Source organism: Chlorocebus sabaeus, chromosome 16 (assembly GCF_047675955.1).
Source record: "Chlorocebus sabaeus isolate Y175 chromosome 16, mChlSab1.0.hap1, whole genome shotgun sequence".
Classification (NCBI taxonomy): domain Eukaryota; kingdom Metazoa; phylum Chordata; class Mammalia; order Primates; family Cercopithecidae; genus Chlorocebus; species Chlorocebus sabaeus.
The window spans coordinates 2,257,036-2,284,060 of record NC_132919.1 but is presented as its reverse complement, the minus strand read 5'-3'; the positions used below and the strand labels follow the sequence as shown (position 1 = coordinate 2,284,060).

General features: G+C 44.5%; 3 protein-coding genes and 2 non-coding genes across 7 annotated transcripts in view; 4 read left to right on the top strand and 1 right to left on the bottom strand.

Annotated features, from left to right (window-relative positions):
* TSR1 (TSR1 ribosome maturation factor) overlaps nt 1–11,957 on the top strand; it is a 14,304-nt gene extending 2,347 nt beyond the window's left edge. The window contains exons 5-15 of the mRNA XM_008009825.3: nt 9–433; nt 1,186–1,345; nt 1,782–1,945; nt 2,859–3,052; nt 4,165–4,327; nt 4,648–4,758; nt 5,795–5,927; nt 9,303–9,419; nt 9,896–10,036; nt 10,147–10,221; nt 10,351–11,957. Of these exons, the coding sequence (XP_008008016.1) occupies nt 9–433; nt 1,186–1,345; nt 1,782–1,945; nt 2,859–3,052; nt 4,165–4,327; nt 4,648–4,758; nt 5,795–5,927; nt 9,303–9,419; nt 9,896–10,036; nt 10,147–10,221; nt 10,351–10,529 (1,862 nt within the window). The 3' untranslated portion in view covers nt 10,530–11,957. The remainder of the gene's footprint in view (nt 1–8; nt 434–1,185; nt 1,346–1,781; nt 1,946–2,858; nt 3,053–4,164; nt 4,328–4,647; nt 4,759–5,794; nt 5,928–9,302; nt 9,420–9,895; nt 10,037–10,146; nt 10,222–10,350) is intronic.
* Nucleotides 4,903–4,995, top strand: LOC119620377 (small nucleolar RNA SNORD91 family). Its single transcript, XR_005236910.1, has one exon. It is a non-coding gene; the product is annotated as a small nucleolar RNA SNORD91 family (small nucleolar RNA).
* On the top strand, nt 6,054–6,143 carry LOC119620376 (small nucleolar RNA SNORD91 family). Its single transcript, XR_005236909.1, has one exon. It is a non-coding gene; the product is annotated as a small nucleolar RNA SNORD91 family (small nucleolar RNA).
* SRR (serine racemase) lies at nt 10,590–27,025 on the bottom strand. 3 transcript variants are annotated; one of them, XM_037987497.2, is made up of 9 exons: nt 26,927–26,966; nt 22,639–22,755; nt 18,438–18,609; nt 16,166–16,292; nt 15,223–15,326; nt 13,057–13,176; nt 12,848–12,922; nt 11,370–11,579; nt 10,590–11,060 (listed from the first exon to the last, which is right to left on the bottom strand). In XM_037987497.2, the coding sequence occupies exons 3-9, from the start codon at nt 18,603–18,605 to the stop codon at nt 10,845–10,847; spliced, it is 1,020 nt and encodes a 339-aa protein (XP_037843425.1). In that variant the 5' UTR covers nt 18,606–18,609; nt 22,639–22,755; nt 26,927–26,966; the 3' UTR covers nt 10,590–10,844. The 3 variants fall into 3 exon arrangements, with proteins under 3 accessions (XP_037843425.1, XP_008008017.1, XP_008008019.1); XM_008009826.3 differs by lacking the exon at nt 22,639–22,755 and having other exon boundaries at nt 26,927–27,025; XM_008009828.3 differs by lacking the exon at nt 22,639–22,755 and having other exon boundaries at nt 26,840–26,982.
* LOC140708789 (histone demethylase UTY-like) lies at nt 22,694–25,931 on the top strand. Its single transcript, XM_073005595.1, has 3 exons — nt 22,694–22,727; nt 23,924–24,081; nt 25,574–25,931. The coding sequence occupies exons 1-3, from the start codon at nt 22,694–22,696 to the stop codon at nt 25,793–25,795; spliced, it is 414 nt and encodes a 137-aa protein (XP_072861696.1). The 3' UTR covers nt 25,796–25,931.

Genomic DNA, 27,025 nt, shown 5'->3' with positions numbered 1-27,025 from the left:
GCTTACAGCACTAGCTGTCCAGGGGATTTCTGGCCTCCCACTGAAGAAACAAATAGATGCCAGGAAGAAGCTAAGTAAAGCAGTGGAGAAGCGCTTTCCGCATGACAAATTCCTCTTGTTAGACACTCAACAGGAGGCAGGGATGCTGCTTAGGCAGTTGGCTAACCAGAAGCAACAGCATCTTGCGTTTCGAGATCGGCGGGCCTACCTGTTTGCCCATGCTGTTGATTTTGTTCCTAGTGAAGAGAATAACTTGGTGGGCACCTTGAAAATTTCAGGCTATGTTCGAGGGCAGACTGTGAATGTCAATAGGTTGCTGCATATTGTTGGACATGGCGATTTCCAGATGAAACAGATAGATGCCCCTGGAGACCCTTTCCCTTTAAATCCTAGAAGAATTAAACCCCAAAAGGACCCAGACATGGCAATGGAGGTAAGACTGATATTCTTAATTCATGTTCATGTGAAAGCTGGCACAGGAAGGAAACTTAAATTTGGAGAAGGTAGTCTGTTCACTTAGGTGAATGAGGAGACTGCTAGTCTGAAGTAAGGCAATAGTCAGTTATAAACATGTTGATAAATCACATTTATCCAGCACTTTCTGGGTACTCTGCACTGCGACTGGCTCTGAGTTTATAGAACACACTCAAGACGTGGTTGCTTTCCTCAAGGGACTTAATTGAGCTGGAACAAAATGGCGTCTGTGAAATAAAGATTGAGATAGCATATGGTTAAGGTGTGGACCAGCAGTGGAAGTTGAGAAAGTAGACTAGCAAGCTTCACAGAAGAGATCAGACTTGAGCAAGGTGTTGAGAAGGATGAATGTGATTTATGAGTTGAAGAAGGATAAAGGAATATTCTAGAAGATAGAGACAGAATGAACCTAGGCACAGTGGTGGATCAAAAGGTCTATTTGAACCTTGAAAAAATCAGCTTGATGGCAGTGAGGTATCTAATAAATGGGTAGGAGTGGGAGCAGATTAAGAAAGACCTCAAGAGCCAAGCAGAGACTTAAAATACCCTGGAAATTAGAAAATGGCCATTTGAAAAGTTTTGACAAGTTTTAGCATTCTGTTGCATTCATCTTCTACATGAGGACTGATATTTCTGGGTCTTTCTGGTTACTATATTAGATTTAGGAGATTTTTGGTTCATGGTTGGCTATCACCTGCTCTTGGTTTTCAGATTTGTGCTACGGATACTGTAGATGATATGGAAGAAGGCCTTAAGGTCCTAATGAGGGCAGACCCTGATAGACAGGAATCCTTGCAAGCAGAGGTTATCCCAGATCCAATGGAGGGAGAGCAAACCTGGCCCACTGAGGAGGAGCTGAGTGAGGCAAAGGGTTGGTATTGGTAAACTTGTTTGTAATTCATCTGACCTGGAATTGTGGATTTTCTCTAGCTGTTCCAAGTGAGGGCCCTATAGGATAGAGTGGGATGGGGATATAGTTGAAAGTCTCTCCTCACCCTCAAATGCTGTATGTTTTCAATAAACAAACGTTACACACAGCTTTGTTCCATTTCACAAAATTATTTGTGTTAATGTTTCATTGTGAACAGATAAACAACTTTGCATTCATTGCAAGGATTATTTAGCTGTGTAAGTATTGCTAGTTGTGAGGCAGCTGAATTAAATTTGGAAGTAGTCAGTTCTATTTACAGTGTCTGCCAGAATTTCCCATGTTGGCAGCAGTATCTGGTGCCTTGCCTAGGTGAGAATAACCAGAGGGATAGGGAAAGGAAGGCTATAATTTACTTAATTTGTTTGGGCTTTTACAGGTTTCTTGAAGGAAAGTTCAAAGGTGGTAAAGAAGGTCCCCAAAGGAACATCCAGTTACCAAGCTGAATGGATTTTGGATGGTGGCAGCCAAAGTGGTGGGGAAGGAGATGAATATGAATATGATGATATGGAACATGAGGATTTTATGGAGGAGGAATCTCAGGTAAGGAAATGAGGCCTTAGGCCAATTCTGCGTCTAGCTCCGAATGTAAGGCAAAACGCAATTGTGATCTTGAGGGGTGTGTATGGTTAGTTTTTTGTTTGTTTGTTTGTTTTTGAGATGGAGTCTCACTCTGTCACCCAGGCTGGAGTGCAGTGGCACGATCTGGGCTCAGGTGCCGGCTACCACGCCTGGCTAATTTTTTTGTATTTTTAGTAGAGACGGGGTTTCACCGTGTTTGCCAGGATGGTCTCCATCTCCTGACCTCGTGATCCGCCTGTCTCGTCCTTCCACAGTGCTGGGATTACAGGCGTGAGCCACTGCGCCCGGCCGTGTGTGGTTAGTTTCTTAGGAATGACTGTGGTGGGATTACAGGCGTGAGCCACCGCGCCCGGCCGTGTGTGGTTAGTTTCTTAGGAATGACTGTGGTGAGATTACAGGCGTGAGCCACCGCGCCCCGCCGTGTGTGGTTAGTTTCTTAGGAATGACTGTGGTGGGATTACAGGCGTGAGCCACCGCGCCTGGCCGTGTGTGGTTAGTTTCTTAGGAATGACTGTGGTGGGATTACAGGCGTGAGCCACCGCGCCTGGCCGTGTGTGGTTAGTTTCTTAGGAATGACTGTGGTGGGATTACAGGCGTGAGCCACCGCGCCCGGCTGTGTATGGTGTTTCTTAGGAATGACTGTGGTGGGATTACAGGCGTGAGCCACCGCGCCCGGCCGTGTGTGGTTAGTTTCTTAGGAATGACTGTAGTTGCCAGGAATGAGGTTTTTGTTTTTATACTTTAGACTGTATTAGAATTTATGTTGGTTGGGAATAGGGATCTAGTACAATTATTTTACTCTTAGCATATTGGCCTTTGGGGTAGAGACAGGTGTGGATTTCTTCTGAAATAACTGTAATCCTTTATTCTACAGGATGAGAGTAGTGAAGAAGAAGAGGAGGAATATGAAACTATGACTGTCGGGGAGTCTGTGCATGATGATCTGTATGATGAGAAAGTGGATGAAGAAGCTGAGGCAAAAATGTTGGAGAAATATAAACAAGAAAGACTGGAAGAGATGTTTCCAGATGAAGTGGACACCCCCCGTGATGTGGCTGCTAGAATTCGGTTAGTCAAGAAGTCTATCAACAAGTCTAAATTAAATCAATAGGTTTTTAAAAACTTGGCTCAGAGCTGTGTCACTGTGATGCAAAAGAAGAGAAACACATTTTTCCTGGTCCTGAAGAGCTAACGTTTAATATGGGAAGCCAAGACATACATACAGGAAATGGTCATATATAATCAAGTTCTAGACTGTGGTATAGACTAACGTTACAGGACTTTGATGAAGGAGAAATACTAAGGTTAATTAGCAAATACTTCTTCCCAAAGGAGCCAGTACTCAATTGACTTATATAATGTTTGGAGATTTTAGGGGGTTTGGGTAGAATAGCGGAAGTAGAAGAGTGAAGATGTAGATGATTATATCTGTTCTGGGGGTGAGTGACTAAAGCCAATGAATTAACTTTGGATATTTGGGAGGTAAGGCTACGTATTAGGTCTTTCTCGCATTGCTATAAAGAAGTACCAGAGACTGTGCAATTTATAAAGAAAAGAGGTTTAATTGGGTCATGGTCCTGCAGGCTGTACAGGAAGCATGGTGCTGGCATCTGCTCAGCTTCTGGGGCGGCCTTAAACAATCATGGCAGAAGGCAGAGGGGCAACAAGTCTTGTCACACGGACAGCGCAGGAACCAGAGAGCAAGGCAGGAGGTGCTACACACTTTTAAACAACCAGATCTCATGAGAACTCACTCACCAAGGGGGATGGTGCTAATCCATTCATGAGAAAATCTCCCCCCTAATGCAGTCACCTCCCACCAGGCTCCACCTCCAACACTGGGGATTGTATTTCAGTATGAGATTTGGGCAGGGACGCACACCTGAACTGTATCAGGCCATTACCAAGCATCTTTTTTGTCAGGTTAAAAAGCTCCCTGACAGGTAACAGGGAGCCACTGTAAATACTTTGTCTTTTGTCAATGGGAAGCGTGGGTTTGGTTCTGATAGAACTCTTTACAAGCTGTTTTGGAGTGTGGTCTTGGTTGAAGCTGTTGGGTTGTTTGGAGAGAGAGTGATTGGAGTTCTTTTCAGCTAGCTCCTTAGCCATTTTAGCAGTGATGAGTCTATATAGCACCATATAAATCTGACTTAATTTCTTTAAAATCTTCAATATCCTAGATTTCAGAAATACAGAGGGCTTAAGAGCTTCCGGACATCTCCATGGGATCCTAAGGAAAACCTTCCTCAAGATTATGCTCGGATATTTCAGTTTCAGAACTTTACTAATACTAGGAAAAGCATTTTTAAAGAGATTGAAGAAAAAGAGGTTGAAGGAGCTGAGGTATCTATCCTCCTTGTTCATCTTGTATGTTGCTTTCATTTGTCAACATGCTCCCTACTTTATTCCTTCTCTTGGCATGAAAATATGCTGCATTGGGGGATTAGGGGAGCCCCTTAGTCATTGAGTAGAATGATACTGGGAACAAAGAGGTATCAACTATGTTAAATGAAAAAGCGTGATCTGGGTAGTGAAGCATCTTGAAGGGTGAGTGTAGGCTTTAAAAAGGTCATCTGAGAGACTCAGCATATTTGGAGGAAGCTTCCTCATTATTGGGACTTTGAAGGGTAACTCCATGATTGCTTTCTGCTTTCTTACGGCAGGTTGGCTGGTATGTCACACTTCATGTCTCTGAAGTCCCTGTCTCAGTGGTCGAGTGCTTCAGGCAAGGAGCACCCTTGATTGCATTTTCTTTACTACCTCATGAACAGAAGGTAAATTAGTGTCTTGTAGGAAAATGGGAGGTTATGAAACTTTGCAGCTGCTTCTGACAGTCTAAAATTCTGTTTATGTATGACTAACATTTTGCTCATTGGGATGCAGAAAGTCTCCCTTTATGATTAGGAATTGGAGAATAATGGAGAAGTCAGTGATGGTTTTATTCATGTTGTCTGAACCTGTCTGAAACATCGGTGATGCGATCTCTGGGTGATTCTGAGACTTCTCTAAGTGTGTTTTTCAGACCAGATGTTGAACAAGGGTTGGCAGCCATTAAAATAAAGGTTTGGCTGGCCATGGTGGCTCACGCATGTAATCCCAGCACTTTTTGGGAGGCCAAGGTGGGCGGATCACCTGAGGTCGGGAGTTTGAGACTAGCCTGACCAACATGGAGAAACCCCATCCCTACTAAAAATACAAAATTAGCCGGGCATGGTGGCATATGCCTGTGATCCCAGCTACTTGGGAGGCTGAGGCAGGAGAATTGCTTGAACCCGGTAGGCGGAGGTTGTGGTGAGCCAAGATTGCGCCATTGCTTTCCAGCCTGGGCAACAAAAGTGAAACTCCCTGTCAAAAAAAAAAAAAAAGTTTGTGCCAAGGTGCAGATCTCTTTTCATTTGGCGGCCAGTAGTTGTGTATGTTGTGGGGGTATGTGATAGTTCTTTGATGGGTTTTGGTAAGGGCTCAAGAAGGGGCTTGAATGAGTGTGGTTTTGAGAGTGTGGTGAGTGAATGCCTTGAAGGCCACTGGTGTGTGTGTGGCAGATGTTGGGCTCTTTTCTGTTAGATGCAGGAAGGTAGGTTAGCATTGAAGGGGGCCTGAATGCTCCGATCAGCCTATGTGTGGCTTAAATGCCAGTCATTGGTGGGGGGAAAGGATGAACCTGTGTTTCAGCATCTGCACTCCACCATTAATTAGCATTGTCAGTTCTTAGAATGAGTCTGAATCTGCTAGTTTGGTTTGCTTTCTTTCAGTTTAGGCAATTGTATTCCTAGGCTATGAAGATTTTTATTTTTCTTACTTGGTCCCCAGATGTCAGTATTGAATATGGTGGTGAGGCGTGACCCTGGCAACACTGAACCCGTGAAAGCCAAAGAAGAGCTCATATTCCACTGTGGATTCAGGCGCTTCCGAGCCTCACCTTTATTCTCTCAGCACACTGCAGGTTAGCAGTGGGGAACCTGGGTTCTTGTCCATCTTGTCTTTTGGGAAACTGACTTGTGGTGGAGGGGTACAGAATATGGTTTCAAAATCTTACATCTCTGGGTTAGAGGTATTTTCAGTACTCTGGCTTAAGAGCCAATGATGTTTTTACTCAAAATGTCTGAACCTGTCTGAAGCATCCCAGTGATGCAACTGTGATACTGAGGCTTTTTTGCCATGAGTATTTGTTCCAGAGCAGGTTTTGAGTAGAAGTTGGCAGCTCTGTAAAAAGGGTATTAGGGTGGGTGAAGTGGTGCAGTGGCTTACACCCATAATCCCAACACTTGTGGCATTAGAATGGGGAATTGAAGACCAAAAAAGCTAAGATTTAATCATATATATATATATATATATATATATATATATATATATATATTTTTTTTTTTTTTTTTTTTTTTTTTTTTTAATTTTTTTTGAGACGGAGTCTTGCTGTGTCGCCCAGGCTGGAGTGCAGTGGCAAGATCTGGGCTCACTGCAAGCTCTGCCTCCCGGGTTCACGCCATTCTCCTGCCTCAGCCTCCCGAGTAGCTGGGACCACAGGCGCCCGCCACCACGCCAGCTAAGTTTTTGTATTTTTAGTAGAGACGGGGTTTCACCGTGTTAGCCAGGATGGTCTTGATCTCCTGACCTCGTGATCCACCTGCCTTGGCCTCCCAAAGTGCTGGGATTACAGGCGTGAGCTGCCACCACGCCCGGCCTGGTTATTTTTTATTTTATTTTATTTTTTGGAGACGAGTCTTACTCCGTTGCCCAGGCTGGAGTGCAATGGTGTGATCTCGGCTCACTGCAATCTCCGCCTCCTGGGTTCAAGCCGTTCTCCTGCCTCAGCCTCCCAAGTAGAGTAGTTGAGACTACAGGCACGCACGACCATGCCCAGCTAATTTTTGTATTTTTAGTAGAGATGGGGTTTCACCATGTTGGCCAGGCTGGTCTTGAACTCCTGGCCTCAGGTGATCCGCCCACCTCGGTCTCCCAAAGTGCTGGGATTACAGACGTGAGCCAGCGTGCCTGGCCTTTTTTTTTTTTTTTTTTTTGAGACGGAGTCTCTCTCACTCTGATGCCCACTGGAGTGCAATGGTGCCATCCAGGCTCATTGCAACCTCTGCCTTCCAGGTTCAAGCAATTTTCCTGCCTCAGCTTCCCGAGTAGCTGAGATTACAGGCGCCTGCCACCACGCCTGGCTAATTTGTGTATTTTTAGTAGAGACAGGGTTTCACCATGCTGGCCAGGCTGGTCTTGACCTTAGGCAATCCTCTTGCCTTGGCCTCCCAAAGTGCTAGGATTACAGGCGTGAGCCACTGCACCTGGCCAATCATTTTTTTATTGTTTCAAAATGGTTTTGATTTTTTTTTAGGATGAAATAACTATTTTCGTATTTTAGACAGTTGGGAAAATAAGGAATAATATAAAAGTACAATTATCTTATATTAGAGAAAATTCACTTTTATACATTTTCATCTGGATCTCTGTTTTTTGTTTTTTTTTTTTAACAGAATTTGGATTGTAATTGTAAATATGGTGTTAAACATTGCATTTATCACTTAATTGATTTTGACCAATTTTCCATAAGATTAATTAGTTTACGAGACTTTTAATGCTTTATTGTCATTTGGATATATTCCAGTGTATGTGATGTACTGATATTTATTTGAGCTTTTACAGGTGAGGACTTAGGCTATTTCTAATGTTTTGCTCTAAATTAGATCTGTGTGCATAAAACTTTATTTACTTCTCTGCTTATTTCGTAAAGGCAGATCCTTAGAACTGGAACTAAATCAAAGTCTTAGTTCCAGAGACTGAGGCAGGAGGATCACTTGAGGTCAGGAGTGTGAGACTCCTGTCTCTACAATTTTTTTTTCTTCCTGATACAGAGTCCAGCTCTGTCACCCAGGCTGGAGTGTGGTAGCATGATCTCAGCTCACTACAGCCTCCATCTCCCGGGTTCAAATGATTCTGGCGCCTCAGTCTCCCAAGTAGCTCGGACCACAGGCGTCTGCCACCACGCCCAGCTAATTTTTGTATTTTTAGTAGAGATGGGGTTTCACCACGTTGGCCAGTCTGGTCTCAAACTCTTGGCCTCAGGTTATCTGCACATGTGCCTTGGCCTCCCAAAGTGCTGGGATTTTTAGGGATGAGCTACCATGCCCGGCCTCTACAAAAAAAATTTCATTTTTGGGGAGATGGAGTTTTGCTCTTGTTGCCCAGGCTGGAGTGCAGTGGCAGGATCTTGGCTCACTGCAACCTCTGCCTACTAGGTTCAAGTGATTCTCCTGTCTCAGCCTCCCAAGCAGCTGGGATTATAGGCGTGTACCACCATGCCCAGCTACTTTTTGTATTATTAGTAGAGATAGGGTTTCACCATCTTGGCCTGGCTGGTCTGGAACTCCCGACCTCAGGTAATCCGCCTGCATCGGCCTCCCAAAGTGCTGGGATGACAGGCGTGAGCCACTGCGCTCTGCCAAAATTTTTAAAAAACTTAGCCAGGTGTGGCGGCATGTGCTTTGCAGCCTCAGCTACTTGGGAGGCTGAGGCGAGAGGGACTGCCTGAGCCAGTGAGCCCAGGAGTTTTAGGCTCCAGTGAGCTGTGTTCACACCACTGCCCTTTAAATATTTTAATGAAAGCTACATTGAAGGTAGAACATCACATACAGTCTAGGCTCCAAGATTCTGACTCCAGATAAAAAAGTTACTGATCAGGCGCCTGCAATTCCAGCTACTCGGGTGCCTGAGGTGGGAGAATTGCTTGAACCTGGGAGGTGGAGGTTGCAGTGAGCAGAGATGGTGCCATTGCACTCCAGCGTGGGCAACTAGAGCAAGACACCATCTCAAAATAATTAAATAAAAAGTTACTGATACAGCCTGGCACTGTGGCTCATGCCTGTAATCCCAGCACTTTGGGAGATTGAGGTGGGTGGATCACAAGGTCAGGAGTTCGAGACCAGCCTGGACAACATGGTGAAACCCTGTCTCTACTAAAAATACAAAAATCAGCCGGGAGTGGTGGCCTGTGCCTATAATCCCAGCTACTCAGGAGGCTGAGGCAGGAGAATTGCTTGTTCCCGGGAGGCGGAGGTTGCATTCAGCTGAGATCACGCCATTGCACTCCAGCCTGGGTGACAAGAACGATACTCAAACTCGAAAAAAAAAAAAAGTTACTGATAGGACTAGACTATCTTTTAGGTGTATTGAGGCAGAGAAAATTTTTGAGAACTAGTGGATTAGAGAAGTAGAAGCTGCCGTAGGTTTAAGAGTTGCACTAATACAGCTTTTCACAGGCCTCTATTGCCTCTGGTTTCTCAAAATGGTTTTGGTTTTCATATTTTAACCCTTATGGCAGCGGACAAACATAAATTGCAGAGATTCCTGACTGCTGACATGGCCCTGGTGGTGACAGTCTATGCACCAATCACTTTTCCTCCTGCATCGGTGCTGCTTTTCAAGCAGAAAAGCAATGGTAAGTCGAGCCACAGAGATGAACAGACCCTGTAGGCCCTTAATAGGATGAACACTGTTTTCTCTTCTGTATTTAGATTTGGGAGCCAAATGGTATGGAGAAGGTAATGATGGTTTTCAAATACAGTAAGTCTTCACGTAACGTTGTTAATAGAACAATGAAAACTGCAACTTTTAAGTGAAACAGTGTATAGCCAGTCTTCAAATAACTGCCTTTTGTTCAACATCCTTTCCTTGTAACAACTGATGAGAAAAAATATGGTTTTGTTATACATCATTTCTCTTCAAGTACAAGTTTTCAAGAACCTACTGACAAGGTTAAGTATGGACTTAGCAGTTTACCAGTCTTAGCTTCAGATTGGGCTAGGGCAGGGATGACAAACCAGGCTCTTACATGGGTCTTTAGATGGACTGGGGCAATAAATGAAGACTTTGGCCTGTAAATTCCTAAATAGCTTCTTTGCTTTTGTGCTTTAGGAATGCACAGCCTTATTGCTACAGGCCATCTTATGTCAGTAGATCCAGACAGAATGGTCATCAAGAGAGTTGTTTTGAGCGGTCATCCTTTCAAAATTTTTACTAAGATGGCAGTAGTACGTTACATGTTCTTCAACAGAGGTAGGTGTGAAGGAGGAGGATGGGATCTGATTGCCTTTGTGGTATGAAGGTTGGGTTTCCATTTTGTGGGTAAATATTTCATCTTGGTGTTTTATGTGTTTGATTCTAAGAGGATGTGCTGTGGTTTAAACCAGTGGAGCTGAGAACAAAGTGGGGCCGGAGAGGACATATCAAGGAGCCTTTAGGTACGGAAACATGGGATTTGGGACCATGTCTACATTTCTGCAGTGTTGCTCAGTGACTATTGGGTTGGAAGTCATTGCTTTCAAATTTTCTACTTTTAATTTGACTGACTTGTTCTGTTTTCTTTCTAGGTACCCATGGCCACATGAAATGCAGCTTTGATGGGAAGCTAAAATCTCAAGACACAGTACTGATGAACCTCTATAAACGAGTTTTCCCCAAATGGACTTATGATCCATATGTACCAGAACCAGTACCCTGGGTGAAAAGTGAGAGTTCTTCAATAGTGCCTCAGGAGGGCATGGAGTAATGGATTCAAAGAGATTCCTTCTTACCGGTACCAGCCAGTAGTAGGGATGGGAGGCACAAGTTGTGATTGGGCAGTTTATTTTCTATGTCAGCCTGTCAGTCTGCTGTCCCATTTTGCAAGACTTTTTTTTAGCCTTGACAAAATGTCTCAGTTAAGTATGAAAGTTTTTCTACTACTTAGTCCAAAAAAACTATTAAATCTTAATGAAATAACCACTCTCCATTAAGAATCTGATAACTAAGAGTTGACTGACTAGGAAACAAAATGTCTTCAGTATCTAAAGACACTGAATCCCACCGTTTCCTTTTCTGTAAATTAAACAGAAACAGACTGATAAGCTGGCCTTTCAGCCTGCTTCACCCAAGTTATGGAGGAGGTTAAGTCTACATTTCCACCACTAAGCACAATACAAATGTTCTTTACTTCTGGGGAAACAGTTTGAAAATGTTGAGACAGCACAGCAGCCACTCCAACACCAGCTGTAGGTTCAATGAGTAGTTTCATCCTCTCCCACACCAGCTGGGTTGCACGCTGTTGATATGGAAGGGAGTAGGAATTAGTGAAAGGGGAGTCTAGTTGGTTTACTTATAAAGGTCAGATGAGAATATATGTCCAGTTTGAATTTTCTTATCACTGTGTATACATGCTTCCCAAAGCTTTTCTTTAATTCTAACTCTGCTTCTGTCAAGAGGGTTGTCATTAATACATCTAGGGTACCCTCCCATGTCATGAAGTTACCTAGTCAAGTTCCCGTGGGTCACTTGCTACTCCTAACAGAAGGTTCTTCTGCCTAAGAAGTTATACCATGCTTTGTTATTTATTTTCCTGTTGGAGCCTTACCTTAATTTCATCCTCTGTAACAGTGAAGATATCATCCACAAGGTCCCTGATAATAGGCCAGGTGTTCAAGCCAATGCTGGATTTGACACCATCTGCTATGGTTTCTGGAGGATAAAGATTGGGCATCAGTTCCCCCTTCAGCTTGGACTGGTAGCAATCATCTGCATTCAAGGGTTCAGCAGCATATACTTTCACACTAGGTTTCAGAGCCTGGGAAGAGGAATATTAAGACATCTTACAACAAACCACAACATTGCCTGTATGTCTAAAAGAAAATAGGGGCAGGGTGTGGTGGCTTACGCCTGTAATCCCAACACTTTGGGAGCCCAAGGCAGTTAGATCAGCTGAGGTCAGGAGTTCAAGACCAGCCTGGCCAACATGGTGAAATGCAGTCTCAACTAAAAATACAAAAATTAGCCAGGCATGGTGGTGGGCACCTGTAATCCCAGCTACTCGAGAGGCTGAGGTAGGAGAATCGCTTGAACTCGGGAGGCACAGGTTGCAGTGAGCTGAGATCACACCACTACACTCCAGCCTGGGCAACAGAGCTAGACTGTCTCAAAAAAAAAAAAAAAAAAAAAAAGAAAATAGGAACAATAAGTAATACATTTCTGCCCAAGTAAGAGCCTTTCATTTTATGGATGTAATGAAAATATTTTCAAGCACTTTATAAATAAATTACATGTCTGATACTAGCCTTCCATTGCCTGGATCACATCTGATTCTCCTGGTAATTTGAGAAAAAGGTAGCCTCTTGGTATGGATAGTAGCTTGATGACATGGAATTCAGGGAAAAGACTGATGGTGTCACTTATGGTAACCGCTTTTGTGCTGTAAAATTGTCATGGATTAAGAAGAGAGTTGGCTGGGTGCAGTGGCTCACACCTGTAATCCTAGCACTTTGGGAGGCCAGAATAAGGATTGCTTGAGCCCAGGAGTTCAAGACCAACCTGGCCAACATAGCAAGACCCCCATCTCTTAAAAAAAATAAAAATACTAAAAATAATAAATAGCCCAGGCGCAGTGGCTCACGCCTGTAATCCCAGCACTTTCGGAGGCCAAGGCAGGCAGATCACGAGGTCAGGAGTTCAAGACCAGCCTTATCAACATGGTGAAACGCCGTCTCTACTGCAAAAAAAATACAAAAAAATTAGCGGGGTGTGGTGGCATGTGCCTGTAATCCTAGCTACTCAGGAGGCTGAGAGGAGAATTGCTTGAGCCCGGGAGGTGGAGGCTGAAGTGAGCCAGGATCGTGTCACTGCACTCCAGCCTGGGTGACACAGCAAGAGTCTGTCTTGAAAAAAAAAAAAATAGTAAATAAGAGTAGTGAGGCAGAGATGGGCCTTCATCTCAAGTCCCAAAGGAATAAGGGGAAGGAATGGTAATGTGTGCAGAATTTTGAGCACATGTATACAAATCATTTATGATGTAAAATAAATCCTCTGCTTAAAGTAGGGAATCTTCCAGAAGTTGCTCACCTTAATTGTAATTGCTATTCCAGCAACCATTCCTCCTCCACCTACAGGTACCACCAGTGCATCCACCAAAGGAACCTTCAGTGAAAAGAATATAAACTGTAAATAGGCGTATTAGTAAGCAATTTTATATTTTATGTGTACATATAAAATAATTGAATATAGCCCAACAGTTTTACCAGTAGCTAACCAGAAGAACTCGGCTATTTTACCTGGTTCAGCACTTCTAGGGCAATTGTCCCTTGTCCAGCTATCACTGCAGGCTCCTGGTTGGGATGTACCATGATGCCTTCTGTTTCTTCTATAACTCTTTTTGCAACATTTTCTCTGGACTGAAAGTACATTAATTTAGTTTAATTGATTTGTATTTAATAGAGTCCCCAACAAGTTCCATTTGGTCATTCAACATTTTATTGACCATCTACTTTTTTCAGACTTTGTTCCGGTACTAGAGATATATATGTTAATAAACAAAATATCTCTGCCCTCAAGGGGGTTATATTATATGGTAGAGATGAGTGAAGTAAATATATGGTATGTCTAAGTGCAGTGGAGTAAAATGAAGGAATTTATTTCATATAGGGTAGCCAAGAAGAGCCTCTAGTAAAGTGACATTTTAAAAGATCTGAATAAGTGCTGTGGATGTCTAGAATATTCCAGGGAGGGGGTAACAGTGCAAAGACTACAAAGTAGGAGTGCTTGGCCTTTCTGAGGAACAGCTGTAAAGGTTAGTATGGCTGGCACAGAGAGGGCAAGAGAAGTAATAGAAGATGAGGTCAAGGCTGGGTGCAGTGGCTCATGCCTATAATCCCAGCACTCTGGGAGGCCAAGGTGGGCGAATCACTTCAGGTCAGGAGTTCAAGACCAGCCTTGCCAACACGGCGAAACCCTGTCTCTACTGAAAACACAAAAATTAGCCAGGTGTGGTGGCACGTGCCTGTAATCCCAGCTACTCTGGTGGTTGAGGCATGAGAATCTCTTGAACCCTGGAAGCAGAGGCTGCTATGAGCTGAGATCGAACTACCGCATTCCAGCCTGGGTTGGACAGAGCGAGACCCTGTCTCAATAAAAGAAGATGAGGGGCTGGGTGCGGTGGCTTACACCTGTAATCCCAGCACTTTGGGAGGCCAAGGCAGGCGGAACATGAGGTCAGGCGTTCGAGGCCAGCCTGGCCAATATGGTGAAACCCTGTCTCTACTAAAGAATCAAAAATTAGTTGGGCGTGCTGACACACGCCTGTAGTCCCAGCTACTCGGGAGGCGGAGGCAGAAGAATTGCTTGGACTCGGGAGGCGGAGGTTGCAGTGAGCAGAGATCATGCCATTGCACTCCAGCCTCGGTGACAGAGGGAGATTCTGTCTCAAAAAAAAAAAGATGAGGTCAAAAAGATAGGAATGTTTGAGTTTATCCAGGGCTTAGATGATTGCAAGAACTCTGGTTTCCACTGTGTATGAGATGGGAAACCAACAGAAAATTTTGACTTGAAAAGAGACGAGTTCTGACTTTGTTAAATGGAGAGCTCTGGTTGCTCAAAAAACCCTATAGTAGGGCAAAGGTGGATGCAGTGAGACCAGTGTGGCTACTGAATTGAATATAGGTGAGAATTAATGTTGGTCTGAATCAGGGTGGTTAACGGTAGACACAGAAGCAGTTGGGTTACGGAAGTATGTTGAAAGCAGACTGAGATTTGGATGTGGGGTATGAGAGGGTTATCAAAGATGATTCCTGGCTGTGTGCAGTGGGTCATGCCTGTGAGCCTAGCATTTTGAGAGGGCAAGGTGGGAGGATTGCTTGAGCCCAGGGGTTTGAGACCAGCCTGGGCAACCGTGAGACCCTGTCTACAAAAAATAAAGCAATCAGGTGTGGTGGCATGCACCTGTAGTCCTAGCTACTCAACAGGCTGAGGCAGGAGGATCCCACAACATAGGAAGACTCCATCTCTAACAACAACAAAAAAAAAATTTCAGAAACACAAAGATGACTCCAACTTTTTTTGTTTGAGTAACTAGAAGAATAAAAATCGCCATTTACTAAGATGAGAAAGCCTGGAAGGGAAGAAATATAGGGACGTAAGATCAGGAGTTTGGTTTTAGATGTAGTTTGAGATGCCTTTTAAGACATCAAGTGGGAAATTAGGTAGCTGTTGGATATAAAAGTCGGCTGTTAAGGGGAGAGAAGTTGGAGTTGTTAGACCATAGGTAATAATTTAAGCAATGAGACTAATGAGATCTTGTGAGTGTAGATAGAGAAAAGGTTGAGCATGTAACAGAAATAAAGAGGAAACCACAAACGAGGCTGAGAAGGAGCAGCTGGTAAGGTAGAAAGAGCCATTGGTCAAATGAAAGCTGTTAAGGTGGTACCAAACACTGCTCTCCTTACCTCATCACTAGGTTCACAGTATACAATTGACGCTCCGTAGGCTTGTATTGCAAGTTTTTTACAGTCTGGAGCTGTCTGGGGCACCACGATATAAGCAGGAATTCCTGGGAGAGGAAAACATGTTTGGTTACTACAAGTCAGGAGAATTTAGAACCGAAACTTATGTGGTCAGATGTGGTGGCTCACGCCTGTAATCCCAGCACTTTGGGAGGCTGAGGCGGGTGGATCACGAGGTCAGGAGATCAAGACCATCCTGGCTAACACGGTGAAACCCCATCTGTACTAAAAATACAAAAAAAAAAAAAAAAAAATAGCCGGGCATGGTGGTGGGCGCCTGTAGTCCCAGATACCTGGGAATGAAGCAGGACAATGGTGTGAACCTGGGAGGTGGAGCTTGTAGTGAGCCGAGATCATGCCACTGCACTCTAGCCTGGGTGACAGAGCGAGACTCCCTCTCAAAAAAAAAACAAAAAACAAAAAACAAACAAACATGTTCAGCCAGGTGTGGTGGCTCACGCCTGTAATCTTGGCACTTTGGGAGGCCAAGGCGGGTGGACTGCCTGAGCCCAGGAGTTCGAGACCAGCCTGGGCAACATGGTGAAATTAGTATTTTGTATTTGTAAAATAAAGAAAATTAGTCAGGCGTGGTGGTGTGCACCTGTAGTCCCAGCTACTCAGGAGGCTGAGGCAGGAACCCGGGAGGCGGAGGTTCCAGTGGGCTGAGATCACGCCACTGCTTCCCAGCCTGGGTGACAAAAGCAAGACTCTTGTTTTCAACAACAACAAAAAAAAATTAAAAGAAACTGATGTTCATATTGCTTGCAATCAGATGGAGATTTCTTTGGAAAGTTACTTCCCAAAGCTATCATCACTCTCATGGAAATGAAGGACACTTTTCCCCTCCTTTCTGATGATCTACCCAGTACCTTGAGAAATCAAGTACCTTCCAGTTTGGCAGCATAGGTGAGAGCCTGGCCATGGTTTCCACTGCTGTGAGTAACAACAGCTTTCGGCTTCCCTTCTAAAGCATCAGGAACCAAGCTTCTGACGGCATTAAGAGCACCACGGATCTGAAAAAGAGGGATGGTGAATTCACATACTTGATTAAAACATTGTTTTGAAAAGCAAGGAGCTTTTCTAGATTTTCTATACTTAACATGCACATCCAATCTGTCACCAAATCTTATCAATTTACCTTCTAAGTATCTCATGTGCATCTTTATTTTTTTATTTTTTGTTTTTTTGAGATGGAGTCTCTGTTACCCCAGCTGGAGTGCAGTGGCCCAATCTCAGCTCACTGCAATGTCCGCCTTCCCACACCGCACCTTCCCCCAGGGTCGGGTTCAAGTGATTCTCCTGCCTCAGCCTCCCAAGTAGCTGGGATTATAGGCCCCTGCCACCAAGCCTGGCTAAATTTTTTTTTTTTAAGACCTAGTCTCGCTCTGTTGTCACCCAGGCTGGAGTGCAGTGCTGCGATCTCGGCTCACTGCAAGCTCCACTTCCTAGGTTCACACTATTCTCCTGCCTCAGCCTCCCGAGTAGCTGGGACTACAGGTGCCCACCCCCATGCCCAGCTAATTTTTTTGAACTTTTAGTAGAGACAGGGTTTCCTTGTGTTAGCCAGGATGGTCGCGATCTCCTGACCTCGTGATCCACCTGCCTTAGCCCCACAAAGTGCTGGGATTACATGCGTGAGCCTCCGCGCCCGGCCTTTTTCATTTTTATTTATTTATTTATTTTTGAGATGGAGTCTTGCTCTATTGCTCACACTGGAGTGCAGTGGTGCAATCTCAGCTCACTGCAACCTCCGCCTTCTGGGTTCAAGCGATTCTCCTGCCTCAGCCTCCCAAGCAGCTGGCATTACAGGTCCTGGCACCAAGACCGGCTCATTTTGTATTTTTAGTAGAAAGGGTTTCACCAAGGCCGGGCACTGTGGCTCACGCCTGTAATCCCAGCACTTTGGGAGGCCAAGGCGGGCGGATCACGAGGTCAGGAGATCAAGACCATCCTGGCTAACACAGTGAAGCCCCATCTCTACCAAAAATACAAAAAGAAATTAGCCAGGCGTGGTGGTGGGCGCCTGTAGTCCCAGCTACTCGGGAGGCTGAGGCAGGAGAATGGTGTGAACCTGGAAGGTGGAGCTTGCAGTGAGCTGAGATGGTGCCAGTGCACTCCAGCCTGGGGGACAGAGCGAGACTCCGTCTCCAAACAAAACAAAATGAAAAAGTGTTTCATCATGTTGGTCAGGTTGGTCTCAAACTCCTGACCTCAGATGATCTACCTGCTTCAGCCTCCCATAGTGCTGGGATTACAGGTGTGAGCCACTGTGCCTGGCATATATTTGTATTTTTTGTAGACAGGGTTTTGCCCTGTGGCCCAGGCTTAGATCTTTTATATTCATAATGTATCCATGTATAGCAGGTTGATAACAGTGAATGCTTAAACTTGGGTCATATACAGAGTGATCACACTTTCCAATTTGCCTACAACAGTTTGGGTGTCTCAGTTTAGCCATTTCAGGTTGCTTCTTTTAGTCTGAAACATGTCCTAGTTTGGATAATAAATTATGTCTTAGTTTAGATGGTAAGTGATGGTATATATAATAAAGTCATGCTTTCCTTAAGGATGGGGATATGTTTTGAGAAATGCATGATTTGGCAATGTCATCATTGTATGTGCATCATAGAGTGTACTTTTATACAAACCCAGCTGTTACAGCCTATTGCTCCTAGGCTGCAAACCCTGTGTAGCATGTTACTGCACTGAATACTGTAGGCAGCTATAACACAATGACAAGTATTTCTGTATCTAAACACAGAAATGGTACAGTAAATGTATGGTATTATAACCTTATGGGGCCAAGGACCACCATCATATAGGTGGTCTATCATTGACTGAAACGTTATGTAGCACATGACTGTATTTTATGTATATACTATATATATACACACACATACATATTATATATAAAAATTACTTGGATAGTTATATATATGATCTTAATTATAAGGATTTTGTGACTGTGTAAAGTGGCTTATCAACACTATGATGCTAGGTAAAACAAGAACTTGCAAGGAAAATTTCTGTAACCTCTTTTCCAACCGTGTAAAGGCATTAATTTACTTCTTTGCCTGTCTCATTGGGTGGTCAGAATCAAATTGATATGTGAAGGGGTTTGAAAACAAACATGATATGCTGAGAAAAAGGATTGTTACCTTAAAAGATCCTGTCTTCTGGAAGAGCTCACATTTGAAGAAAAGATTGCGCCCTGTTAGTTGATTCAAAATGGAGCTTGTTAGCACTGGTGTGAGGTGGATAGAATCTCGAATGTTGATATGTGCTTTTTCAACATCAGCAAAGGAGATGCAGTACTGAGCACACATGGTTCTGAAACCCAGGAATAAGAAAGGGGTCAAAGCAAAGTCCGAGACAATATGTTTATTGATTTTGAAAATACATAACAGAATAGACCTGGGGCCTGTGGTGTCATGTGGAAACTCTCCATTACTGGAGTGCCAGAATTTCTCTAAAAGAGATTTGACTTGAAAGCTGAACAAAGCTTTTCTGATGAAGCTTTGAGGGAAGTTAACTGATGGTGATTACAGAAGGCTAAAGCCCATTCCCCACCACACCACCCATCTCTTCGCACTGTTGGCACTGCCACTGGTCTCCACCTTACTTTTTTTTTTTTTCCTTTTTTTTTGAGATGGAATCTTGCTCTGTAGCCCAGGCTGGAGTGCAGTGGCACGATCTCAGCTCACTGCAACCTCCACCTCCCGGGTCCCAGTTCGAGCAATTCTCCTGCCTCAGCCTCCCGAGTAGCTGGAATTACAGGAATGTGCCATTGTGCCCAGCTACTTTTTGTATTTTTAGTAGAGACAGCGTTTCACCATGTTGGCCAGGCTGGTCTTCAACGTCTGACCTCATGATCCGCCTGCCTTGGCTTCCCAAAGTGTTGGGATTATAGGCGTGAGCCACTGTGCCCAGCTCCACCTTTCTTTTAATCATTGTTGTGAAGCTACTTGAATGAACTGGATTCAATTTTTATATTATTTTTAATTTATAAATTTTTAAATTTTTAGTAAACATTTAATAAATTGTTTATTGATAAAAGAAAAAATAGCTAGACTTTTCCATTTTAATAACTATGTTCATTTTCTTTATTTCCCTCTGCATTTTTTTTTGTTTTTCGAGATGGAATTTCGCTCTTGTTGCCCAGGCTGGAGTGCACTGGTGCAATCCTGGCTCACCACAACCTCTGCCTCCCATGTTCAAGCGATTCTCCTGCCTCAGCCTCCCGAGTAGCTGAGATTACAGGTATGTGCCACCATGCCCAGCTAATTTTGTATTTTTAATAGAGATGGGTTTCTCCATGTTGGTCAGGCTAGTCTCGAACTCCTGACCTCAGGTGAGCCGCCCGCCTCAGACTCCCAAAGTGCTGAGATTAGAGGCATGAGCCACTGCGCCCAGCTCCTTCTGCATTCTCAATATACATTACATAATAGTTAAAGCAAGCATTTTGTTTACTCCTACTACATTTGGCTCAGTTTATTTACAATTTTCAAAATTATAATTTTCAATAACTACATTAAGCTTCCACTTTCCACTGTGTTTATTGTAGTAGTTAAATATGAAGTTTCTCTATTTTTCCTTATTACAAAAGAATCTATCTTCATTAGAAAACCGAGTTAATCTGAAAATACAGAGATACAAAAAGAACATGAAAATAGACACTAAACCTTCCTACTTAAAGACAGTTGCTATCTAGTGGTTTACCTTTCCAGGCCCAACTACATATGAAGACAAAACTCTTTGGTAGATTTGGTAACTTGTTTTTATCAGACAATAATATGAATATCAGTGAATCTTATCAGTGAGTGCATTTATCCACCTTTTTTTTTTTTTTTTGAGATGGAGTTTCGCTTTGTCACCCAGACTAGAGTGCAGTGGCATGATTGTGGCTCACTGCGACTTCTGCCTCCCGGGTTCAAGCAATTCTCCTGCCTCAACCTCTGGAGTTGCTGGGATTACAGGTGCCCGCCACCACACCCAGCTAATTTTTATATTTTTAGCAGAGGCAGGGATTCACTATGTTGGCCAGGCTGGTCTCTAACTCCTGACCTCAGGCAATCCACCCGCCTCAGCCTCCCAAAGTGCTGGGATTACAGGCGTGAGCCACCGCACCCGGCTTTATCCAACTTTTAAAATGACAAAAATACAGTAATTTAGCTGGGTGCAGTGACACATGCTGGTGGTCCCCTCTACTTGGAAGGCTGAGGCAGGAGGCTTGCTTGAGCCCAGGAGTGTGTTATGATCATGCCTAGGAATAGCCACTGTACTGTGGCCTGGGCAATGTAAGCAAGACCCTGTCTCTTAAAAAAGAAAAAATCATAATTTTAAGTTTACATAGCTCAAATGAACATTTGGATTTCCTTTTGTTGTTGTTGGCTGTAAGAACGATGTAACGAATAGCCTTGTTGCAAGATTTTTGTGTACCTCCCTCAGTCCTTAGGGTAGATTTCACCAAATGGTATTTTGTATCAAAAGGCATGCACATTTCTAAGACATCTGATACCCACTGCCAAACTGATCTCCAGAAGGGTCCTATATTACATCAATTTGTACTCCCAACAACAATTTTAATGGAATGCTTATTTTCCTTCATTCTTTCTATATCATTTTTATGTCACTTTAATTATGTCTAGTAGTTGTTTTATTTTTGAGACAGAATCTCGCCCTGTTACCCAGACTGGAGTGCAGTAGTGGGATCTTGGCTCACTGCAACCTCCACCTCCCAGGTTCAAGTGATGCTCCTGCCTCAGCCTCCCAAGTAGCTGGGACTACAGGTGCCTGCCACCATACCTGGCTAATTTTTTGTATTTTTAGTAGATACGGGGTTTCACCGTGTTAGCCAGGATTGTCTCCATCTCCTGACTTTGTGATCTGCCCCGCCTTGGCCTCCCCAAGTGCTGGGATTATAGGCGTGAGCCACTGTGCCCGGCCTGAACATTTTTTTCTGTATCTTGGCCACTTGCTCTTTTCTGAAATTTTTTTTTTTTTTTTTTTCCAGATAAGGTCTCACTCTGTTGTCCAGTGGCTCAATTATGCCTCACTACAGGTTCAAACTCTTGAGCTCAAGTGATCTTCCCGCCTCAGTCTCCCAAGTTCCTGGGACTATGACTGTGCACCACCATACCCGGGTTAAGTTTTTAAAATTTTATTTTAGTTGAGAGGAAGTGTTGCTGTGTTGCCCAGGCTGGTCTCAAACCCCTGAGCTTACGTGATTCTTCTGCCTTGGCCTCCCAAAGTGCTAGGATTACAGGTGTGAGCCACCGCGCCCGGCCGACTCATTATTTTTTAATGTCAATTATGCCCCGTCGGCTGGGCACAGTGGCAGGACGATTGCTTAAACCCAGGAGTTCAAGGCTGCCGTGAGTTATGGTTGCACCACTGCAAAAGCAAGACCCTGTCTATTAAAAAACAAAACAAAACAAAAACAAGAGAGCAAAAAATAGTTGGCTGGGCATGGTAGCTCATGCCTGTAATCCCAGCACTTTTGGAGGCCAAAGCGAGTGGATCACCTGAGGTCAGGAGTTCGAGACCAGAATGACTAACATGGTGAAATCCTGTCTCCATTAAAAAAACAAAAATTAGTGGGAGTAGTGGCATGCACCTGTAGTCCCAGGTACTAGGGAGGCTGAGGCAGAAAAATCGCTTGAACCTGGAAGGCAAAGGTTGCAGTGAGCCGAGATCGTTCCACTGCACTCCAGCCTGGGTGACAAAGTGAGACCCTGTCTCAAAAAAACAACAACAAAAAATCCCAAAAAACCATGCCAGGCCTGAAGACTCAATATTTTTATGAATAAATGTCAATTATGCCCCCTTGGCAGGGTGCAGTGGCTCATACCTGTAATCTCAGCACTTTAGGTGGCCAAGGCGGGTGGACTGCTTGAGTTCAGGAGTTCAAAACCAGCTTGGGCAACATGTTGAAACCCTATCTCTACCAAACGTACAAAAATTAGCTGTGCACGTGGCAGGCACCTGCAGTGGTAATTCTATGATAAACAGTATGGTACTTCCTCAAAAAATTGAACAATGAATCATCCTATGATCTAGCAACTCCATTCCTACATGTAGACCCTGTCTCTCAATAACAACAACAAAACCCAAAATACAAAACACCCACTATCAAACATAAGATATGTTTTGGAGGTTGTAAATAGTTAGTCCTCTTAGTTGCAAGTGATAGAACCTCAATCTGAACTACCTTAGTAGGCACAAGGTGAAGGTGTTGAGATTTACTAGCTCATGGAATCCATGAAGAGTTGAATAAACCATGGTAATGGGAGGAATATGAAGCTTCAGGAACAACTGGAACCAGAGATTTGAGAGCTTCCCAGACTCTTAGTCTCTCACCTCTGCTGCTTTCTGCATGTCGCCTTCTTTTTCACTGCAGGCGAGCTGGTTCCATATGGAACCAACTGACACGTGGCTGCTGACAGCTCGTATGTTTTACATTTTATGGCTTCCACACTGGAGGCAAATTTTCTTTCTCAGTTTCAGTTCAAAAAATTCTGGGTAAGGACTCTGGCTCATCTTGGCCCAGCACCAGTGGCCAGGGTATGAGGTCATTTAAGACAACAGTATGCAATAGTCAGAAGTATTTACATAAACATGAAAAAGAAACAGAATGAGATCTGTAACACAGTATCAGTTAGGTACATTTAAAACACATACATACATAAAACAACATTACATATTACTGAAAGATACATGTATATTCAAAGACATATATCGAACACATTGGAGTGACTACCTAAGAAGGGAGAGAAAGAACATGAGTGGAAACTGGAATGAAGAGAAAAAAAGATAAAATGAGAAAGGCCTTGTTAATGACAGTGTGGATAAATGAGTATGGCTGGCTCAATTCTCTGCACCTGAGGGGAAAATAGCAAAATAAAGAAGTGATGGAGGAAAGAAAACAAAGAAAAGAAAAAGTTTTTTTGAGTGGGAGTAAGGGGCATTTTCCAAGTGAAAATAAAGGGGAGAATGCTGGGGAGATGATTCCATACATGTTCGTTACAGGAACAGAAGAGATATATCCTGATAGTGGATTGAATGGGGGACAGAGGTGTGAAGAATAAATCCTGGGCCAGGTATGGTGGCTCACACCTGTATTCCCAACACTTTGGAAGGCCAAGGTGGGAAGATTGCCAGAGGCAAGGAGTTTGAGACCAGCCTGGGCAACACAGGGAAACCCTGACTTTACAAATTATTATTATTATTATTTTGAGATGGAGTTTTGCTCTTGTCACCCAGGCTGGAGTGCAATGGCGCAATCAGGGCTCACTGCAACCTCCGCCTCCCGGATGCAAGCGATTCTCCTGCCTCAGCCTCCCAAGTAGCTGGGATTATAGGCAGGTACCACTACACCTGGCTAATGTTTTCTGTTTAGTAGGGATGGCGTTTCACCATGTTGGTCGGGCTGGTCTCAAACTCCTGACCTCAGGTGATCCACCTGCCTCAGGCTCCCAAAGTGCTGGGATTACAGGTGTGAGCCATCACACCCGGCCAAATTTTTTTTTTTTTGAGATGGAGTCTCACTCTGTCGCCAGGCTGGAGTGCAGTGGTGTGATCTTGGCTCACTGCAACCTCTGCCTCTTAGGTTCAAGTGATTCTCCTGCCTCGGTCTCCCGAGTAGCTGGGATTACAGGCGCCCGCCACCATGTCCAGCTAGTTTTTGTATTTTTAGTAGAGATGGGGTTTCACCATGTTGGCCAGGCTGGTCTCGAACTCCTGACCTCCAGTGATCTGCCCACCTTGGCCTCCTACAGTGCTGGGATTACAGGTGTGAGGCACTGGCTTGAATAGCTTGAACCCAGGAGGCGGAGGTTGCAGTGAGCCAAGATCGCGCCACTGCATTCCATTCTAGGTGACAGAGCGAGACTCCACCTCAAAAAAAAAAAAAAGGGAATAGTAATAACTACTCTTAGCAGATCTTCGAGGTCTCAAGTAATGGCCCGCGGTGCTAGTCCGGGCCTAAAATTGTTGTTTTTAAAAAAAATTCCAAATACCTAGACTTTTTTGCTTAATTTGTGGCTATTCATTTCTAATTTTATTACTTTGTGCTCAGTAAAAACGACCTGTAGAATTTTTACTTTTAGAAACTGAATTCAGGGCTGGGCGCCGTGGCTCACGCCTGTAATCCCAGCACTTTAGGAGGTTGAGGCGGGTGGATCACCTGAGGTCAGGAGTCCGAGACCAGCCTGGTCAACATGGTGAAACCCCATCTCTACTAAAAATATAAAAAATTAGCCGGGCATGGTAGTGGGCACCTGTAATCCCAGCTACTCGGGAGGCTGAGGCAAGAGAATCACTTGAAACCAGGAAGCAGGTTGAGGTGAGACAAGATTGTGCCACTGCATTCCAGCCTGGACAACAAGAGTGAAACTCCGTCTCAAACAACGAAAAACAAAAAACAAAAAAACTCAGCACCTTTCATTGTTAACTCAGACCTAAATATGGTTGTCTTTCCTTTCATTTCTTTTTACCTGGTATTTCATGAATCCTTTAAATCTGAGAATTCAAAAATTTTCACCAACTTAGTAAATTTTCTTCTACTATTTGATTATTGCTCTTCTGCAGTCAGCTCTATTATCCCCTTCTGGAACTCATATTTAATTATTAATTTTTTGTACCCCTTCTCCATGTCTCCCATCTTTGTCTCTCAGTTTTTATCTATTACCTTTTCCTTCTGAGTTCAGTAAATTTTCTTGAACTGGTTTAACTTTTGGCATATCTAATCTGCAGTTCACTGACACTGTTGCATTACATTGGCAGTGCCATTTGTCCTAAGAAAGTTTTCTTGTTTTCCATTATTTTTCCATCTTAAAAAAAAAATCATGCGATGGCCTCTCAAATTTCAATGTGAAACAGATTATTTTTTAACACTTCTTCCTATTTCTCTCAAATCTGGTGGCAAAGGCTGTTATTTGCTCTGACCACTCAAATGATTCCTCTTCTGAACTGTTGGATCTTTTCACCCAGCTACTGACTTTCTCCTTATGCTTAACTTTCTGGTGACAAAATGTCATGTAAAAGGAACTGAAGGAGTTCTGTCAGAGGTTGTGGCAATCCCTTCGGCTCAGACTAAGGAATAATTGGTAACTATTCTGTGATGGGTGTGTTCTAAAGGCCTGTGGGGCTATGAAGGAGCAACAGGTGGAGGCAGGCAGCCTTGGGGAAGGGAGCTTCACCTCTGCACAGTTCTCCAAAAAAAGGTTCAAGTACCAGTCTTCTGGTCTAGTTAAATTTTAAAGATGGGAAATTAAAAAGTCAACCTGAGATCTAGAGCAGTATTTTTTTCTTTTTTTTTTTTTTTGAGACGGAGTCTCGCTCTGTCGCCCAGGCTGGAGTGCAGTGGCCGGATCTCAGCTCACTGCAAGCTCCGCCTCTCGGGTTCACGCCATTCTCCTGCCTCAGCCTCCCGAGTAGCTGGGACTACAGGCGCCCGCCACCTGGCCCGGCTAGTTTTTTTGTATTTTTTAGTAGAGACGGGGTTTCACCGTATTAGCCAGGATAGTCTCGAGCTCTTGACCTCGTGATCCACCCGTCTCGGCCTCCCAAAGTGCTGGGATTACAGGCTTGAGCCACCGTGCCCGGCCTATTTTTTTTCAAGAATCCATAGTGACACAGAAACTCCCAAATTGACTTTTTTTTTTTTTTTTTTTGAGGCGGAGTCTCGCTCTGTAGGAGACTCCCGGGCTGGAGTGCAGTGGTGCGATCTCGGCTCACTGCAGCCTCCGCCTCCCGGGTTCAAGGGTTCAAGCGATCCGCCCGTCGCAGCCTCCGAGTCGCCGGGATTACAGGTCCCAAATCGACTTATATACCTCCTGATGTACTCCCTTCTACACGATTCCAACTATATCGTATGTATTTTTTTTAAGAGTCAGGGGGCGGCCGGGCACAGTGGCTCACACCTGTCATCCCAGCACTTTGGGAGGCCGAGGCGGGTAGATCACCTGAAGTCAGGAGTTCGAGACCAGCCTAGTGAAACCCCGTCTCTACAAAAAATACAAAAATTGGCCGGGTTTGGCGTCGTGCACCTGTAATCCCAGCTGCTAGGGAGGCTGAGGCAGGAGAATTGCTTGAATCCAGGAGGCGGAGGTTGCAGTGAGCCGAGATTGCGCCACTGCACTCCAGCCTGGGCGACAGAGCGAGACTCCGTCTCAAAAAAAAAAAAAAAAAAAAAAAAAAGAGGTTTTGGGGATGTGGCTTGCTGTCACGGAAAAGGCTCTGGTAGGTACTGATCCGCGGTGTCACCCTGGGCAATTTACTTCCGTCCTCTGGGATTCAGTTTCCTAATCTTAGAGAGGCTGAGGCGGGAGAATGGCTTGAACTCGGGAGGCGGAGGCTCCAGCCTGGGCGACAGAGCGAGACTCCGCCTCAAAAAAAAAAAAAGGTGGGGAATAGTAATAACTACTCTTAGCAGATCTTCAAGGTCCCAAGTAATGGCCCGCGGGCTAGTCCGGGCCTGTGGCGGGCGAGCCTGGCCTAAGGTGTCCAGAGGAGCCCAGGCTGCGGGGTATCTCGGTCAACCCGAGTCCCAGACTAGTACCAGTGTCCTCGGTGGCCACGACAGCAGCAACGGCAGCCACCGCCGCAAACGCCCGCCCGGCCTGGCAAGGCCCCGGCCTCGCCTCACCTCAGCTCCCCGCCGCCGCGCCTCCAGCTCCAGCCTCCGCGAGCCTCCCCGGCCGCACCTCTGCGCACGCGCATCGCCCGCCCGCCCCGCCCAGGCTCG